The sequence below is a fragment of the Crocuta crocuta genome, unplaced genomic scaffold, assembly GCF_008692635.1.
Source record: "Crocuta crocuta isolate KB4526 unplaced genomic scaffold, BGI_CrCroc_1.0 scaffold99, whole genome shotgun sequence".
Taxonomy (NCBI): Eukaryota; Metazoa; Chordata; class Mammalia; order Carnivora; family Hyaenidae; genus Crocuta; species Crocuta crocuta.
Genome location: NW_027551560.1, coordinates 3,577,953 through 3,596,812, shown reverse-complemented (window position 1 = coordinate 3,596,812; position 18,860 = coordinate 3,577,953). Strand labels below are relative to the sequence as shown.

General features: G+C 42.1%; 2 protein-coding genes across 6 annotated transcripts in view; one reads left to right on the top strand and one right to left on the bottom strand.

Annotated features, from left to right (window-relative positions):
* The window catches only part of GOLM1 (golgi membrane protein 1), a 49,942-nt gene extending 38,000 nt beyond the window's left edge, over positions 1-11,942 (top strand). For all 4 annotated transcript variants that reach the window (XM_077749564.1, XM_077749562.1, XM_077749561.1 and 1 more), the window contains 4 exons: positions 3,588-3,747; positions 4,382-4,654; positions 6,172-6,285; positions 10,380-11,942. In XM_077749564.1, the coding sequence (XP_077605690.1) occupies positions 3,588-3,747; positions 4,382-4,654; positions 6,172-6,285; positions 10,380-10,456 (624 nt within the window). In that variant the 3' untranslated portion in view covers positions 10,457-11,942. The remainder of the gene's footprint in view (positions 1-3,587; positions 3,748-4,381; positions 4,655-6,171; positions 6,286-10,379) is intronic.
* A 1,895-nt stretch (positions 11,943-13,837) lies between these two features.
* The window catches only part of NAA35 (N-alpha-acetyltransferase 35, NatC auxiliary subunit), an 84,719-nt gene continuing 79,696 nt past the window's right edge, over positions 13,838-18,860 (bottom strand). For both annotated transcript variants that reach the window (XM_077749560.1, XM_077749559.1), the window contains exons 20-23: positions 18,631-18,771; positions 18,161-18,283; positions 15,255-15,335; positions 13,838-14,158 (exon numbers count right to left, since the gene is read on the bottom strand). In XM_077749560.1, coding sequence (XP_077605686.1) covers positions 14,099-14,158; positions 15,255-15,335; positions 18,161-18,283; positions 18,631-18,771 — 405 coding nt within the window. In that variant the 3' untranslated portion in view covers positions 13,838-14,098. The remainder of the gene's footprint in view (positions 14,159-15,254; positions 15,336-18,160; positions 18,284-18,630; positions 18,772-18,860) is intronic.

The window sequence follows — 18,860 nt, the reverse complement described above, 5'->3', positions numbered from 1 at the left end:
CTGGTGGAGATGGTTAAATACTGTGGCGCCTGCACCAGCTGGTCAGCGGTGGGGCTGAGAGCCCAGGCTGGCAGGTGTGAGATGCTTGGCCCGTGAAGCTGCTGCTTGAAGCCGTCAGGAAATCTTTGTTAGCTTTAAATGTAGTAGTTTTACTGAGAGATTATTCTCATTCCGTACAGTTCACCCATGTACTAGTCACAATTCATTGGTTTTTAGTATATTCAAAAGTGTGACCATCACAGTCTATTTTAGAACATTTTCATTACCCCTGAATAAAACCCATAATCATTAGCTCTCCCCACTCATTCCTAGAAAACCATTTAATCTACTTTCTGTCTCTATAGATTTGCCTTATCTGGACATTTCATAAATCATAAAATTTTTGGCCTTTTGTGTCTAGATCCTTTCCCTTAGCCTAATGCTTTCAAGGTTCGTCCGTGTGTTTGCGTGTGTGAGTACTTCATTCCTATTTATGGCTGAATAATATTGTGTGTGTGTGCCCCACTTTGCTGATTCATCTGTCAGTTGATATGATAGGGATTTGGATTATTTCTAGTTTTTGGCTTATTATGAGTAATGCGGCTGTGAACATTCATGTAGACATTTTTGTGTGGACATAAGTTTTCTTTTCTCTTAGGTATATACCCAGGAGTGGAATTGCTGGGTCATATGGTAACTGTGTTTAATGACAAACTGCCAGACTATTTTCAAAAAGCAGTCACACTCTTACATTTTCACCAGCAATTTGAGGGGTCTGATTTCTCCACATCCTTGCCAACTCTGGTTATTATTTGTCTTTTTTTAAAAAATTTGTTTAATGTTTCATTTATTCCTGAGAGAGAGAGAGAGAGACNGGGGGAGGAGCAGAGATAGAGGGAGACAGAGGATCCAAAGTGGGCTCTGTCCTGGCAGCAGCTATATATATATATATATACACACATATGTATATATATATATATATGTATATATATACATATATATATAAATAAAGATACAGTGTATATGCTTTGCAAATATTTTTTCCCATTTTGTGAGTTTTTTCACTTTTTTCATGGTGTTCATTGAAACATAAAAGTTTTTAGCTTTGGTGAAGTCCAGTTTGTTATTCTNCCGCGAGATCATGACCTGAGCGAAAGTCGGACGCTTAACCAACTAAGCCACCCGGGCGCCCCATCTTGTCACCTTTTTTGAAAAAAACTATTCTTTCTTCCACCGAATTGCCATGGCACCTTGTCAAAAATCAATTTACTGTAAATATGAGGGTTTATTTGTGACTCTCAGTTCTGTTCCATTGGTCTGTTTGTCCCTTATATCAATAGCAGACTGCCTTGATTACTGTAGCTTTGTAGTAAGCTTTGATGTTGGAAGTGGTGAATCATCCAACATTGGCTTTTTAAAGACTATTTTGGCTATTCTGTGTCGGTTGACTTTCCATATGAATTTTAGGATCTGCTTGTCAATTTCCTCAACAAAGTTGGGTGAGATTTTGACTGCGATTACAATGACTCTGTAGATCAGTTTGGAAGTATTGCCATCTTAACATTAAGTCTTTGTTCCGTGAATGTGGGATGACTTTCTCTTTATTTAAATCCTTTAAAAATCTCCATCAAACAGTGTTTTGTAGTTAATGGAAGTCTTATGCTTTTTGTTTAGTGTATTTGTATCCTTTATGCTGTTATAAAAAGAATTGTTTTAATTTTATTGTCTTACTCATTGCTAGTATATAGAAATACAATTTGATTTTATATATTGATATATACATATATATTTTATTGCAACCTTACTGAAATTCTTTATTCTAATATTAGTTTTTGGTGTGTGATTTCTTTAGATTTTCTGTGTACAATATTATGTTATCAAAAAAGAGATAGTTATACATTTTCCTTCCTAGTTGGATGCCTTTTCTTTCTTTTTATTGCCTAGTTGCCCTGGCTAAAATCTCCATACAGTGTAAACCAGAGGTGGAAGGGCAGACATCTTTGTTCTTGATCATGGAGGGAAAACTTTCGGTTTTTATCATTAAGTTTGATGTTAGCTGTGTGTTTTCATAGGTGGACTTTATCAAACTGAGTAAGTTCCTTTCTGTTCCTCATTTGTTGAGTGTTTTTATGCAGAAGAGGCATTGGATTTTTGTCAGAATTTTTTTGCATTTATTGAGATGATCATGTGTTTTTTGTCCTTTATGCTAGTGATATAGTCACTGATTTTTGGATGTTTAACTGTGCATTCATAGGATTTACCCCACTTGGTCATGGTGTTTAATCCTTTTATATATTGCTAGATTTGATTTTGCCAGTATTTTGTTAAGGATTTTGGTGTCTGTATTCATAAGAGATATTGGTCTATAGTTTTCTTGTCGTTGGTTTTGGTATCAGGTAGTATTTGGTTCATAGAATGAGTTGGGGAGTATTTCTTTCTCTTGTTTTTTGGAAAAGTTTGTGAAGATCTGGTATTGATTCCTTAAATGTTTGGTGGAATTCACTAGTGAAGTCATCTGGGCTTGGGCTTTTCTTTGGGGGAAGTTTTTAAATTATTAATTCAATGTCTTGTAAGTTCACTCACATTTCTTATTTCTTGAGTCAGTTTTGATAGTTTGTATTGTTCTAGAAACTTGTCTGATGTTATCTAAGTTCTCAAAGTTGACATGCAGTTGTTCACAGTATTCCTTTCTAATATGTTTATCTGTGTAAGGTTGGTAGTGTTATCCTTTTTGATTTTAGTAATTTGAATTTTCTCTTTTTTTTGGTTAATCTGGCTAAAGGCTTCTCAATTTTGTTCATCTTTTCAAAGAATTAACTTTGATTTCACATGTTTTCTTTCTATATTTCATTAATTTCTGTTCTGACCTTTATTATATCCTTCCTTGTTTTAGGTTCAGTTTGCTCTTCTTTTTCCAGTATTTTAAGGTGGAAGAGTAGATTATTGTTTTGAGGTCTTCCTTTTGTTTCTTAATATAGGTATGTAAATTTTCCTCCCAAGCACTGCTCTAGCAGCCTTCCATAAGTGTGGTATGTTGTGTATTTGTTTTTCATTTTTGTCTCATTTCCACTTATTGTTATTTGTTTGATCCATTGGTTGATCAGGAGTATGTTGCCTCATTTCTACATACCTGTGAATTTGTTTAATTTTACCGTCATTGATAATTTCATTCCGTTGTGATTAACATCATACAAAGTATGCCCTCCAATCATTTCATATTCATTGAGGATTGTTTCGTTGCCTAAAAATCTCATCTGTTTCTCCTGGAGAATGTTCCATGTGCACTTAAAGAATGAGGTTTGCTCTGGTCAGGCTAGTGTTCTATAGCAGTCAGTCTGGTATGCTTGGTTCACCCTGTTGGGGACTTCCTTGCCCTTGTTCATTTTTTGTCTACTTGTTAATACAGTATTGAAAGTACTTTCTGGAACATCTTAACCTCAGAGCTTTGAATTTATGCCAGGTGGTCAGGCGTGATTGGGGTTTATATATCATGGCATTTCTCAAGGTTTAGGTGTTTTGACTATCAGAAGGACAACCACTTCTTTGCCTGGGATTGTTGTGAGGTTTAAGGTCATGCAGCCCCTGGCCATCCTGTACTCCTGTTTCAGCTCCGAGGCCCCAATGAGCCTCAGCCAAGGCCACAGGAGGCAGACCTGCCCCAGGCAGAGGTGCCACCAGTGAAAGGCAACGTGCCCAGCAATGGCGAGCCCCAGACACCAGCCCCCAGTTCTGAGGCGGCTTTGGATTTGAAGAGACGAGGTGAGAAAGGTAAGTGAAGCTTGGTAATTATACACATAAGCCCTCTTCAGAGCCATGTGGTCCAGGAAGTATGTGTGCACGGCGCCTCAGGACAGAGTGTCTCTGCTGGAGGCAGTTGGTGAGCTGGGTTTGAGCTGCAGGAGGAAGATGACCATCTCTGCTGGCACCTGGCATTGGGGCCTCCCTGTCTTACCTCTCCTGCCTGTAAACGCATGTGCCTTGATCTTTGGCAGCTGTGTAAAGAGGGGACGTCAGCGGGACTGTGGGATTACAGGGAGGTGGCTGAGTCCTGGGTAGCTGTCACTGGGAACCGGGGGCTGCTGTGTCCCTGTGGAATGACTCCTTGGTGGCCCGCACGGCCTGCTCCCCATGTACTTGTCCCACGTACTCAGCTTGTCAGTTGCCCTGTGATCAAGGTACCAGAGTCCAGATTTTTTCCCTAAAGCACTTCTGTCTTCCTCATGGGTCTGAAGATGAGCTGTGGGTAGAGAGGCACCTGGAGTCTTTACGGAGTCACGGGGTGAATTACCCAGTCGCTCCCCCAGCCACAACCCCTGGGAAGGCTTTGGGTATGAGGGGTCATGTTTTTGTTTCAATGAGAATAAATGCTGGTAAGTTGCAGCAAACGGTGTTCTGTGCACAGAGGAGACCAACGAGATTCAGGCAGTTGGTGAGGAGGCTCTTCAGCGGGACGGCCCGGGGCTGCCACTGGAGCCGGGACCAGAGCAGGCAGCCGGGGACGACAGGCCTGCAGCTGGAAGAGGCACCGGGGAAGTGGAGGCAGTGGGGCACACCCCGCGGGTGCCAGCGGCCTTGCTGGGGAGCCCAGAGAATCAGGATGCCAAGGACCTGGAGCAGGACCAGCTGGTCATCCCCAACGGGCGCGAGGAGGAGGAGCAGGATGCTGACAACGAAGGTGCATGAGTGGTGCCCGCAGACTCCTTTCCACCACTTCCCCTGACACTGGAGGGGCCCCTAGGAAGCTTCCTGAATGGCAGTTTGCCATCTGCTGGTTCTCTTTCATTCACTGAGTATCTTACCAAGTGGGAGGCCGGAGGGAAGAGCCGTGTCGTAAAGAAGATCCATGGGGAGTTGGCGGGGGCGTCTCAGTGGAAGGCCTGAGGTGGGTGCTAGGCATCTAGTGTACATAACCTGTGCTGGGCCATGCGCCTGGCCTGCGTCTCTGCAGCCTCTCATGGTATGGTGTCGCCACTGGTGCTTGGGGAGTGGAGGGAGGGATGACTGGGTAGCGGGGGTTTTGTGCCAATGTGGGCATTGCAGCAAAGTGACCTGTGAATCCTACCTCTGTGGTTTGGTCGACTTTTCTTTAAAGGCACAGGAAAGTGTGGGAATGGGAGATCAACACAGGATCCTGGGAGGTATTTGGGTTCCAAAAAGGTGTGGAAGACTTCAGTCCCAGCCAAGCCAGGAACACGTAGGAAGAGAAGAGACCTGTGCTCTGGGACACCCCACTAACAGGAGTGGAGAATGTGCCGATTTGTGTAAATTACCCTGATCCTGTACGGATCTAATTTGTACTCAAGTTTCTCTTGCTCAAGGGTGTGTTCTCATGAGGTTGCAGTTGATGAATTAAAAAGAAAAGGGAAGTCAGGGAGCTGACCCAGGGGCACTCAGGTTTCAGACAGGCCACGGAGCGTAACCGCTGAAGGTTGAGGTTCGAGGCCCCGCAGGGCCTGCAGGATACACATCGTCCTGGGGCAGGGTGGTCTCCTGATTGTAGAAGAAAGCGGCAGGGCGCAAAGGCGTGTGAGTGCAGGGAAACGACCAGAGCCAGGTCTCCCAGACAAGCTTTAAAAATTTTTTTGTTTACCTGCCTATATGTGCATATGAGACATTCATGTGAAACCTTATGAATATGACTCTTGAATGGATTTCGTCCTGGTCTTCTGGGGTTCTCTGCAGGCCTGAGTGCGGTGATGAACTGTTGAATTGCATAGGCAGGATGGAAAACATCATTCTTCGGCTCCCAGTACCCACTCTGTTTCCTTCTGTGAGAGCTACCAGCCCTTCTAAGGAGGTGCCATCACTAACTAGAAACCCCTTGTTTCCAGCAACAGTGGAGCCTTCCTTTACCCTTGAGTGGATTGTCTCTTTAGAAAACCTGGATGTGGGTTTAATTCTCTGGTTTCCTCAGTTCCAGTCCTGAGTATAGTCCTGTGTTGAGGGCCATGGTTTACATGGATTCAGAGTTTAGTTGGGCAGAACGTAAGTAGAGACCTCGCACCTGCTGTTTGTGCGGGCAGCGGGCACACAGGTCTCGTTCCCCCCACCTCCCACCCGCTGAGAGGTCGCAGAAAGACCAGACCGTTAAGCTGTGACTGGGAAAACCCTGGTTCCTGGGCCTGGGTGCTCCCATGGCCTTGAAAGAGAAATGATGTGGGTTGTATGCTCTGTGCCTTTGCTCGTTTGCAGGGAGAAACCAGCAGAAGCTGGGAGGGGAGGAGGACTACAACATGGATGAAAATGAGGCCGAGTCGGAAACAGACAAGCAGGCAGCCCTTGCAGGGAATGACAGAAATCTGAATGGTAAGAAGTATGGCGGAGGCCGGGGGCTGGCCTTGCATTTCCCCTTGTGGTCCTTCACTTTGGCAGTGATTAAACAATCCTGTCCCAACACTACTGTTGTAAGTAATCCATCATTCGAAGGAGACTTTCTTTAAACATGGGGCAGTGGAGGGAGGGGATGGCACAGAAGCCCAGGATGAAGACCTTTCAGAAAGTCTGTGTGTTCGGGGGAGGTGGTATCGACTGAAACATTTGATTTCATGACATCTAGGGGGTTCCTGACAGAATGCTAGGTCACCACTTGGTCACTCTGTAGCAGCAGTCAAAAGGCCTTACTGTCTGTACAGTACTTCCGAGCAGCTGTTCATCATGGCACTTTTCAGGGTGTAGGCCAGTGGGATGTGTCAGATTCTGGATTTGTCCATTTACTTGTGAGTGGATTCCGGTTGGACATTTGTAGCTGCGTGCTTCACACTGAGAGGCTTGTACCGGCAGGTCGATGGCTTGGTGAAGGCACTGCCCACCAGGTCTCTATATCACAAAGGTCCATCTTTCCTTTGTCACTGAGAGGTCATCTTAAGGGTGATGCTTTGAAATGGTGTGTCTTTAGCATCCATTGAACACCCTGTCTGCTGGTGGCTTTCCTGATCCTGTGACCCCTCACATCTATTACCTCCTGTTCTTGAAGGATCCCTCCTACCTCATACACTCCTGTTTTAGTATCATGTACTTTCATGGTTCCTTTCTTTAAAATTTTTCTATCAGATTCTTGGTGTTTCCTTTCTTAATTTTTAAGGGTTCTTTTATATGTTAGGGAGATTGCCTTTTATCTGTGATGTCAGTTGCAAATACTTATTCCCAGTTTGATTTTTGGTTTTATATATAGTGTCTTTTGCCATGTGAATGATTTAAAGACTTTTATGTCCTCCCCCCTCCCCTACACTTATCCCCTATTCTGACCTTTCTAGTTGCCACAGTCTTTGAGTCTGGAATTCTCTCTTGTCCTGCAAGAGAGGACACAGAATTGAATATGAGAGGGGCTAATGTCCAGGAGAAGACAAGAGCCCCGAGTAAGGGTCCTTGCTCCGTTTTTATTAGGAACAAAACACGATGGACATGCAGAAAGAGACAGTGAAACAGTGATCATTAACTTGTGTGTGAGAAAAACCTCTCGTGTGTTTTTGTATTTTACATTTAGATCTCTGATTCATTTGATTAATATCAAATGTATTCAAGTGTGTGGGGCAAGATTGGGTCCAATTTTCTTTGTCCTAAGGGCTGTTCAGTTGGCCCTTAACTTGACACCATCTCAAGGCCAGTGATTTGAGGTGCCACTTTTACCAACTAGATTTGCATATATATTCAGATCTACTCTTTAGACTTTGTGTTCCATTGGTATCTCTGCTGACTCACACTGTACCACCCCGTTCTAAGTATAACAGCTAGTCCTTCTGGAAAATCTCAGCCAAGATCTCTGAATAATGCTTCTTCCCATTTTGATTCCTTCTTGGGCTCAGATCAGAAATGTTAGATCTTGGGGCAGCTGGGTGGCTCAGTCAGTTAAGCATCCAGCTCTTGGATTTTGGCTCAGGTCATGATCTCACAGTTTGTGAGATTGAACAGTGCATCGGGCTTGGCGCTGATAGTGCAGAGCCTGCTTGGGATTTTCTTTCCATCTCTGTGCCACTCCCGTGCCCTCTCTCTCTCTCAAACTTTTTAAAAAAAAATGTAAAGTAAAAAGAAATCTATCATATTAAAAAAAAAAATGTTAGAGGGGCGCCTGGGTGGCTTAGTCGGTTAAGCGTCCGACTTTCGCTTAGGTCATGATCTCGCGGTTCGTGGGTTCGAGCCCCGCGTCGGNAAAAAAAAAAAAAAAAAAATACCTTATTGTTCTTTTCCTATTAATTACCCCCTTTTTCATAGTACCCATTTCTTTTTTTAAAATTTATTTTAATGTTTACTTATTTTTGATTGAGAGAGCACGAGTGGTGGAGGGGTAGAGAGAGGGAGGCAGATTGTGAAGCAGGCTCAAGGCTCTGAGCTGTCAGCACAGAGCCTGATATGGGGCTTGAACCCATGAACCATGAAATCATGACCTGAGCCAAAGTCAGATACTTAACTGACTGAACCACCCAGCCATATTACCCATTTCTGCCTCTCTACTCTGCATTCAGAATGATTTTCTCAGACACAGCTTATAGTTCACTGACTTTTCCTTCAGCTATTGCTTCTCTGTTCTTTAATTCATGCTTTGCTTTTAACTTTTCTAATTGTTCTACTTATTCCTTGTCCTTCTGCATCTTTTGAAGCTGTGAAGGGAGAAGCCTGGGGTCTTCAGGCTTCAGAAGTCCTCAGGGCAGGGCTAGCTTTGATGCTTATTACCTTCAGGAGTTGTAATTTTTACTTAATTTTTGGCCTCTCTGATTCCTTCTTTTTTTAACATTTACTTATGTTGAGAGAGAGTGAGAGGGACAGAGAGACAGAGAATCCCAAGTAGGCTCCACACTCAGCATGGGATCGTAGGCAGAGCTCAATCTCATGACCACGAGTTTACAACCTGAGCTGAAATCAAGAGTCAAATGCTTAACTGACTGGGCCACCCAGGCACCCCAGATTCTTTCTTTTATTGCCATTATAGACAATGCATTTTAGGATCTTATTTAAAATTTAACTTTTTAATTTAAAAATAGTATTTCCATAAACCCTTCACCCAGGTTCCCCTAATGTTAACATCTTATAATGAGGACATTAATATTGACACAATACTATTATTCTGATGTAGTGAATTGTCCAACTAATGCCACTTTTCTGGTCCAGGATTAAACACTGCATTTATGGTCATTCCTCCTTAGGGTCCTTTAATTCCAAACCATTTGTTTTCGTCATTGACAAAATTGATAGTTTTTGAAGTGTTCTGGCCAGTTATTTGGTAGAAAGTCCCCCAGTTTAGGTTTGGTTCAACAGTGCTTCTTTAAAATATCTTTTCATGACAGTGACTACATTTGGCAGAGTTGTTTGAGGTTTCTAGAAATGGGAGGCCTAACTTGATTTTTAAATTATTTTCATAGACTGTTTTGGATGATCTCTTCGTGCAGAACATGAACATATTAGCAAGTCAGAATTTTAAGCAAATACAAAGTCAATTTTTCTGTTCCTCATCATTGATTGCATTCATTTGTGCACCTCAGTCCTTGGAGAACATATTTTCTGATGTGGCTACTGCCTTACACCTCTTTCACCATCCTTTCCAATCAGTAGTGTCCTGAATGTCAGGCTTTGCAGTAAAGCTTTGGGCTCTTTCATCCCCTACACTCCGGTGTCCCAAGAATTTCACCTTGTATGAGGCTTTAACAAAGCGAGGACAGAGGCAGAGAAAAACGCTCTGTCAGCTCTTTTAAGTTGAAGACTTGTCAAAGATTCTATCATTAAAAGAGTTTAAGACCCTGCTTCCTCCAGGGAGGTCATAAAAAGACATTCGTTCCAGCTTTAATAGAGAATTTAAAAGACAGTATTAAGGCCACCATTTAATTCACGTAATCACCATTTAATGGGTGGTAGTCGTAAATCAGCATGGTGGTTTTAGATTTTGTGAGGTCTTTCTTTTCATGTCCTTCATGTGTCAAGGGATAGAGCAAGGATGGTAGAAGCACAGGGAGGCTTCAGCTCTGTAAAGGGAAGGCTTTGCGGTATTGNCTGTAGTGGCCCTGTGTGTCATGCTCCCTGTAGAGCTGACCTGGAAGAGGGTGTGCTACAGTGCCTGTGTCGTGCTTCCTCTCAGAGGTGCACACACAGGCATGCGCGCAGCACACAAGGGTTGTGATTGTATCAAAAATATTAGAGCATCTTCTATTGTCCACTTTACTTCACTATTTTAAATAGGGAGTTTTTATTCTGTTTTAGCTTTACTTCATGGCACCTTGTTGGTCATACCTGTAGTCTCTCTGCTTGCCTGTGCCTGTCCTGTCCATGCAACGGCCCATAAAACTGCTGTGGGAGATGCTGTCCTCTTGATGAGGCAGTTTCCAGACACTTAAGTCAAATGCAGTCTGCCTGGCTGGTTTCCCTATTAATGTTTTAATATTAGAATATTAGGTGTTTTTTCTTTTCTTTTTTAGTTCTTAATGCTGAAAATCAGAAAGGAGACGTGACAAATTCACTTGACCAGCGTGAAAAGAGGAATCACACACTCTGAATCAACTGGAATCCTGTACTTCATGTCAGGATCGAACAGAGATCACTACAAAATATTTATGAGGGGCTGAATACTGTGAAATGTACTAAGTAAAATACACATCTAAAGATGATTATTGTGGAATTTTAATATGTACTTTATGTAGGAAGATAATGGTCTGTTAGATGGATTTTGGGGGGTATTTTTGCAGTGTGTACCGTGGTGTCAGTTTGTCAGCTGATATGTATGAGAAGATCAAGACCAAAAATAGAACCCAAGTTCTGCAAGTATGGTGACAGTGGCAGTTCTGGAATGTAACTTTGCTGAAAACAACTGGAGCCTGTAGGAAGTCTCTTTTCTGACACCAAGAATACTCACCACCCTTGAGAATTCTCTGTCACATGCTGTGCTGAGCAGCCAGGCACAGCCCAGGATTTCTGTTCTCCCAGGTCAGCATTGAATGATTACTGGTTTATATTCTACTGTGCTTACCTCTGGTTCGGACACTCAGTGGTCTAGGGCACAAAACCTAACACAAACATCACTAACAACAGTTTTAAACAAGTCTGCAGACAAAAGCATTTTGTGAGAATTTTTTAAAAGACCACTTGTATCACCTTTGTCATTAATGTACAAAAATGCTTCTAAGCGACTTGTAATTTGAACATGTGTTCGTTCTTTGCTTAGTATGTGTGGGCAGAGCAAAATCTTCTGTAAGCAGTGCATACCACCAAGAGCCACCAGCGGGTCGACTTTTGCCACTACAGGGGCCAAAGCAGAGGTGCTCGTGGGCTGTGGCAGAGCAGGGAGGGCAGCACAGCACACGGTGGCGTGTTTGCTGTGGACAAGCTGCCCATTCACCACTATTGGAGGACAGGGAGCTGATGCTTAAGGGTGTACACAGTTGTTACACAGGCGGAAAGTTTACAAAGGCCAGAGAAATGCAGCAGTTGTTTTTGGCAGTCTATACGTTTGGCTTGTGGTAGATGACTATTTTAAAAAGTGGTTTAAAAATCAAGTTAATGTTAGTTTGAAAATGACTAATCCTAATTCACACTGAGCTGCTTCTCAGTATTTCTGGTAAATAGGTTCTTGCCACTTATGAATGACTGGCAGGGTCACACTCATGACTCACTCTCAGCCTTCTAAGTGGCAAGTGGGTGGTGGTGCTTATTAGGAAACAGGGACCCAGAGAAGTTAGAGCCTTGCGGGCCAGGCAGCTGGCAAGCGGGACGCCAGCCCCTCAGGTGGTCTGGATGCCCCGTGCCCCTGAAGGCAGGACCTGGTTTGCAGTCAGGTTACGATCTCCGTGTGAATGTTACTCATGTAGGATATCTTTTTACTTAATCACGAAGATTAAACTTTTACACCTGGAAAAGGCAAAGAAGGGTGTTAAAAATAGCTTTGTAAGATTTTATCTAAGTCCTTGTCCAACTTCCCCTTGTGTCTTAGCCATAGGGTTAATAGTGTTGCTTTTTTATTAATAAAGTCTCCATTTCGTGTTCAATCAGTGTGCAGAGTTCTGAGAAATAAGACTCAGTCCAACTGCTTTGTTTTCCCTTCATGCCCTACTGGATCCTGAAAGAATCAGCGTGCAAACTGGCTTAAGGGTGGTGACTGGCCTCATTAAACCTTTTGTGGACTGAGATGGATGGGAATATAAATAAAACAAACAAGCACAGTGATTCCATCTTCATGTGCAGAGGCACCGAAGGCCACTCATTCAGGAGGTGTGTCCTGTGAGCTATTTCTCCAGTTGTGCTTTATTACCCCTGGCCGCCTCCACATCACTCAGGCACATAGGCCAAGGCAACAATTCATAGAGGTGTCATGGCTTGATTCATTTTAAACAAAAACCTGTGTAATAAGCAAGTAGATCTCAAATCCCCTACACTTTGGTTTTTTTGGTTTCAACCAAAATGAAATCAGCTATTCCCATTCTTAATAGGTGTGAACTTTAAAATTCACACCTTCCTCTATATCCTCAACATGGTGTGTAGACAGGAGTGTGAAGATTCATCTTTTTTCTGCAGATGGGACTGCAGATTCCCTACGCAAGACTCAGATTTCCTGAATACTGTAAGCACTGCACATACTTAATGTACTTTCATGTGATGGAATTTGAGAAATCAATACCTGTTAAGTCCGTGTGCTGTCATTCCATAACTAGGTCAGCAACTAGCAGGATTGTTTAAACTGGTTATCTATTCACAGTAGAACCTGAGGTGGGAATTCAAGTTTAAGGTCCAAGGGATCAGTCTACTCCCACCAAGAGACTAATTATAAATAATCAATAGTTCATAGGACACTTAACAATTCTAATGCTTGTCTCTGAAATGAATTTTAGAAAAAACACAAAGATTCCATTAACTAGGTTATATTTTTTCACATTGTTAGCTTAGGCTTTGAAAATGTTCATTAGTGTCAAAGTTGGGAAAATGGCTTAATTGTGTAAATATTTGTATTATTTCTCAGAAAGCAGTACAAAGTGTACTAAGCCACTGTCCCTTAGAAAACGGCTTATAAAATTCTGATAATGTATATATTGACGGCTTTCTCAAAGTTGGTATTCTCACATGCACTTCGAAAGCTAAAGTCAAATGTCTCCATCCTTGTTGGTGTGCCTGTGAAACAAACACGTGTCCGGGAAGGTTAAAGGACTTGACATATTCTCCTCTTTAAATTACGTACAAACTTCACACGAGTTTTGTAAACCAAGGCCCTCACCAGTTGAGGCAAATTACGCCATCTAAAGTAGAATAAAAATCCACGACAGCATGAGAAAGGAAGAGGAAAGTGCAGCAAAGGAAGGGTGGGGTCTCTGGCGCTGGGCGCCTGCAGGTACAGCTGGATGCAAGTCTGTTTCCCAAGCCAGCAGATCCTGGAACAATCCCCACTTGAAATTATTTCACGGATTAAACTGAGTATTTACTAGTAACCAAAAAGGAGTATGCCACATTCAAACCTAACCCTACACATCATCTATACATTCCTACCTTTTGAATAATGTCACTAGCAAACATTACGCATGTTTTAAAAGTGCCAAAAGGACAGTTAATGGATATTTTTAAAAACCTCTGTATTCTTACAGGTATATAATTTAAGACATCATGACACACAAAACCACAATCCCCGTGTAATTCCGTCTCCCTATATAGTTTAAAACTCCCTCCCCATTCCCTTTTAAATGTATTTTGCCAAAACCACATTAGTTAGTGTTTGCTAAATCCCTTGTTTTGAAACTTCTTTTGAATAATCTGTTTGAATGACTTAAGTGTAAACACCTTCAGTTCTTAACATGCATCAACAAAGTGCTGTTGTTTTTCATTTCCAATGGTGCATTTTTTTTGTCAAGAAATTTATTGACCTTTACAAACACTATTTTCACTCATTCATAAAAAATGATTTATGATTAAATCTGTAATAAAACCATATAACGTTCATCGATGCATTCAGTAAGACCAGTTTCATCCATGGAACATAACAAACCACTTTAAAACAGCAGTTTTCACGTTGTATAAGGCTGTCAAATTAAAAGTATTTCTTATAATAGGTTGTTATCCAAGAAATCCATTTCACTTCAGTTACATGGTGAGACTGACGGATGGATTCTTTTAGAATCTTAAAGTAGATTCTACCCCTTTATGACCTTTTCAGTCTCTCTCAAACAAGTTTCACAACAGGAAAATATTTGTGAGCAGAGAAATCAAATTCAGGAGGAACCTGTAAAGAAAGTCAGTAAAATAATGTATTTACAAATATTGGGACAGTACAGTTTTTTAGAGTTTCTCACCATTTTAGAGGTAAGGCAGCACAAGAGATAAAAAACTGGTTTTATGACAAATTGGAAAGGAAACTGGAAGGATAACGATTAGCTTGAATTATGGGAAAGAGTCATGAGTGCATTTTTTAGTTCCTGGGCCAACAGACAGTATTAAGTAGTGAAATGTATGTAGTACAGCAAGGCAGAAGGAAGCTGTACAGCAAGCAGCATGGGGAATGAATGGGTACGTGCACCAGCAAGTGCCCAGCAGCACGCTGCATGCTGATAGGCACCGACAGTGCACCACCACCAGCCGGGGAGGTTTACACACTTCACACACTTCATCATCTCTAAAGCCCAAGTCTTTAAGTCTCTCTCTCCCAATAAATTTGCTTTCACACATTTTCTGTTTTACTCCAAGTCATTTGGTAATTTACACAAGGGAGGAAGGGGTATGGAAGGGCAGACTTTAGAAACCAAGTCCACTGTATCTATACAATGGAATATTCCATGGCAATGAGAAAGAATGAAATCTGGCCATGTGTAGCAACATGGATGGAACTTGAGGGTGTTATGCTGAGTGAAATAAGTCAGGCAGAGAAGAACAGATACCATATGTTTGCACGTATAGGAGGATTAGGAGGAACTTAATGGAGGACCGTGGGGAAGAAGAAGGGGAGAAAAATAGGGGAAAGGGAGGGAGGCAAACCATGAGAAACTCTTGAATGCTGAGAACAAACTGAGGGCTGATGGGGGTGGGGGGGAGGGGGGAGATGGGCATGGAGGAGGGCACTTGTGGGGGGGAGCACTGGGTGTTATATGGAAATCAACTTGACAATAAACTATTAAAAAAAAAAAAACCAAGTCCATAAAATCTCTCCGTTTGAAAGCAAAACGGTAAGTGAAGGTTATTTTCTGCCAGTGAACCTCTTTTTGAAAGGGATGATTTTTAAATGTTTTAATTCTTTTTGTAATAATATTCATATTTATTCATCTTATTTAAAAAAGGTATTACAATAATTTAACACCCATTTATTTTCCCCACAATGTACTTACCTTAGACTCCTTTTTGTGTCCTCCTGCCAATAACTTCATGACCACAAAGTTGGGTTTGGCAACCTTTAAAATTCTATTGACCTAAACAATGAGCAACATTAAGCTATGAAAACATACAATTCACTTATGTCTTTATATTACATATGCTTGTAGGAACTTTACGTAAGTGTTAATGTTTTATTAAACAGGCAATTTAACAACATGGACAGACACTCACTGAACCTGGAGAATGTCAGGCTGCAGAGGTAGCAGCGGGTGTGGCACCTGGTGTGGCCCAGACCAGGCAGCCTGCCTGCTTGCAAATCCCACCTCTGCCAGGTACTAGCTATGAAACCTCTGGCAAGATCTCTAGGCCGTATCCCTCAGTTTCTTCATTTATAAACATGGGGGCAATAATGGGACTCATCCCAAGGACTCGCCGGGAGGATTATTAAATAAGCTACATATGAGGAGCTGGGAACCACACCTGGCAGGGAGGCAGTGTCCTGTGTTTACGGCCACTCCTGACCACCACTCGCTCAAGAGCCGTCACCTGAACAAAGAGCAGAGTACCGGGATGCTGCCTTGCTCTTAAAAGGGAGTAGTGTGCAACTAGCGCTCCTTGCAAACCTCTCTCCAGAAACACACCTCACCAAAAGTCTGGAACGGCTTCTCAGCCCCATCGCACATCTACCTGTCCAGATGACAGCTCCGTCTAGCCGTCCAACAGGCACGTCCCAGTCTGAGCTCCTGACTTCCCAGCCCCGTCTCCCACCTGTTGCTGCTCCCCCCATAGCCTTCCCCACTGGCTCCATCCACGCAGGGGCACAGGCCCAAACCCTGATGTCCTCCTTGCTCCCCTCTTCCTCACCCACATCCAGTCCATCTTGACCTTAGCATACTCAGAACGCAGTCACTTCTGATGCCCTCCACCGTCGCCGCCATCTCTCACCAGATTACTGCTGTGGCCTGCCAGCTGGCTCCCCTGCTCCCACCTCTGCCCCCACCACAGTCTATTTTCAGCACTGGGGCCAGAGTGATCCTTCAGAACAAAAATCCGATCTGGTCACTGCTCTGCTCAAAACCCTTCAGCAGTGCACCCCTTGTTCACTCCACTCCAGCAGTGACTTAGGCACCTTTACAACATGCCTCTGCCCAAAGGGCTCCACTCCTGTAGCCCCATGACTTGCTTTTTCACCTTCTGAGATTTGCTCACAGGCCACCTTAATCAAAAAATGCCTAATCCCCGTCCCACCTCCTAGTGTTCGCCATCCCTATTCTAGCTTGTTTTCTTCATGGTACTTAAGACTTTCTAATATACTCTATTTAATTATTTGTCTGCCACACACTACCCTCCACCGCCCTCAGGAGGGCTGGGATCTGTCTAGTTTTTTTTCACTATTAAAAAAAAATTATTTGAGAGAGAGAGTGTGTACAAGGGAGGCCAGAGAGAAGGGAGAGAGAGAATCCCAAGCAGGCTCTGCTCTGTCAGCACAGAGCCTGATGCAGTGCTCAAACCCACCAACCATGAGATCATGACCTGAGTCACCCAGGCAGCCCCACTAGTTTTTTTACCACAGGGTTGAGGACACAGTGGACAGCAAATATTTGTGGAATAAATGAAGTCTACTGAAAAAAATATGCCATCTATTACGGGTACCTTCCTCTCCTTGTATTTTCTTTTATTCCATGGTTATATATGACAGAAAGTCATCTCTCTCCTATCCCTGTTTCCCAAGGTATTCAGCTCCCCTCCCAATAGGCAAACACTGTTATCAATTCTTCTGTGTCTTTCTGGAGACAGATTATACTCCTATAATCCTCACACACATACACAGGCTTCCTGGCAGCACACTATACACGATTTATTACTTTGCTTTTTAAACTTCTTATATCCTGAAGAACATTCCATTACAGTAAAGATCTTACGCTGTCCTTTTATTGCAACGTATGATGTATCATGATTCATTTAACAATCCCAACTGGGGGACAGCGAAATTTCCTCATTTCTTTGCTATCAGAATCCGGCTGCAATGAGTACTCTTGTGCATTAAGCACTCCCTTCCCACATGTGCTCATGTAGAAAAAATAAATCCCACAAAGCAGAACTGCTTGGGCTATGCACCTGTGCTTTTGTTTAACAGAGAACTGCTATGAACTTCCCTTTCATGGAGGATGTACCAAGACCCTCTCCCCAAAACCAGGGTTATTACAGGCAATGCATTCTCATATGGAATACACACATTTCAACAGAATTAGGCACAAACTGTAAAAATAACAAAAGACTGCACAACTTTAGTATTTTGCAAGTTCTAAAGTCTGTACAACGATATCTTAAAGTCTTCAAACAGTAGCCTTTATTTTAAATGGTCAAGTGGAATAAGGTTTTTACTTCCTGGGATAAATGACCAGATCATTTTTCATATTTTTTAAAAATATTTTTTAAAAATCTTTTTTAAAGTTNCTGGCTCAAACTCACAAACTGTAAGATCATGACCTGAGCCAAAGTTAGATGTTCACCAACTGAGCCACTCATACATCCCTCATTCTTAATATTTTTAAGACTTATATAATTATATTTTAATACAGTAAACTACACATTAAAATAAAAAATTTTATGCATTAACATTTCTGAACTGTGGATCACCCTGGATCTTATTTCTGTTTGTCCTACTCATTGTATGGGTCTATGTCTTACTTTCTCTTTGCGCTGATTTCTAAATTTATACAAAAGAGCTATTTACTTTCATCACATAATTTTAAGTCTTACAAGGTTAGGTTAGCAAGGCATTTAAAATCCTTGCCAGAAACATGACAGGCTTCACTATTAATACTGTAAGCCTCATTTTTATAAACTGTCATCCAGTAGTAAGATACATATTTCCTGCCAGGCTTTTCCTCTAGAATTACTAGGACTGCAGTCTTACCTCATGGTCTGGGTTTGGGATATTTTCCAGTATCATTTTTGCCTGCTGAAAGTGCTTACTAGCTGCCACATACAGTTCTGGAGACTGAGGAGGAGGGCTGTATTTATTGAGGTCAGACATTTCCTAAAAAGGGGGAAATACTATATTATTGAAAACATTCTCTACTGACTCATGATTCATACACAGACGCTAAAGCAAATACTTAGCATATGTCCCTATTTTTTCCTGTGTAATATTCAATTCTCAGTCTCCATGTTACCTCATATTATCCTCATATTTAAAATAACTCTTAATTTGATGAGAGCATCCAAAAAGAGCTAAGTAATTTTCACACTAATTAAAACTGCTATTTTATCACTTTGTCACTGGTCCAACAGTAGTTTGATTGGACCACTTTAACAAAATGGCTAGGTACAAGACGTAAGGTCTAAGACTGAATACTTTACAATTGCTTTAATGAGCAAATTCACCTTGAACTGCAGATAATGCACCGGTGGTGGTGTCATCACACTGTTGAATGGAGCAAATCTGTGCTCATATCGAACTTGTTCACTATCAAGCTCAAACTTGGGTTTTCGTACTTTGCCATCCATGTCAAATGCTACCATGGTCTAAAGGAAAAAGAAAATGAGAGAAAAGATTATATCAAATGAAAAAGTGAACATCTCTATTAATACAGAATTAGAAAACAAGAAACAGC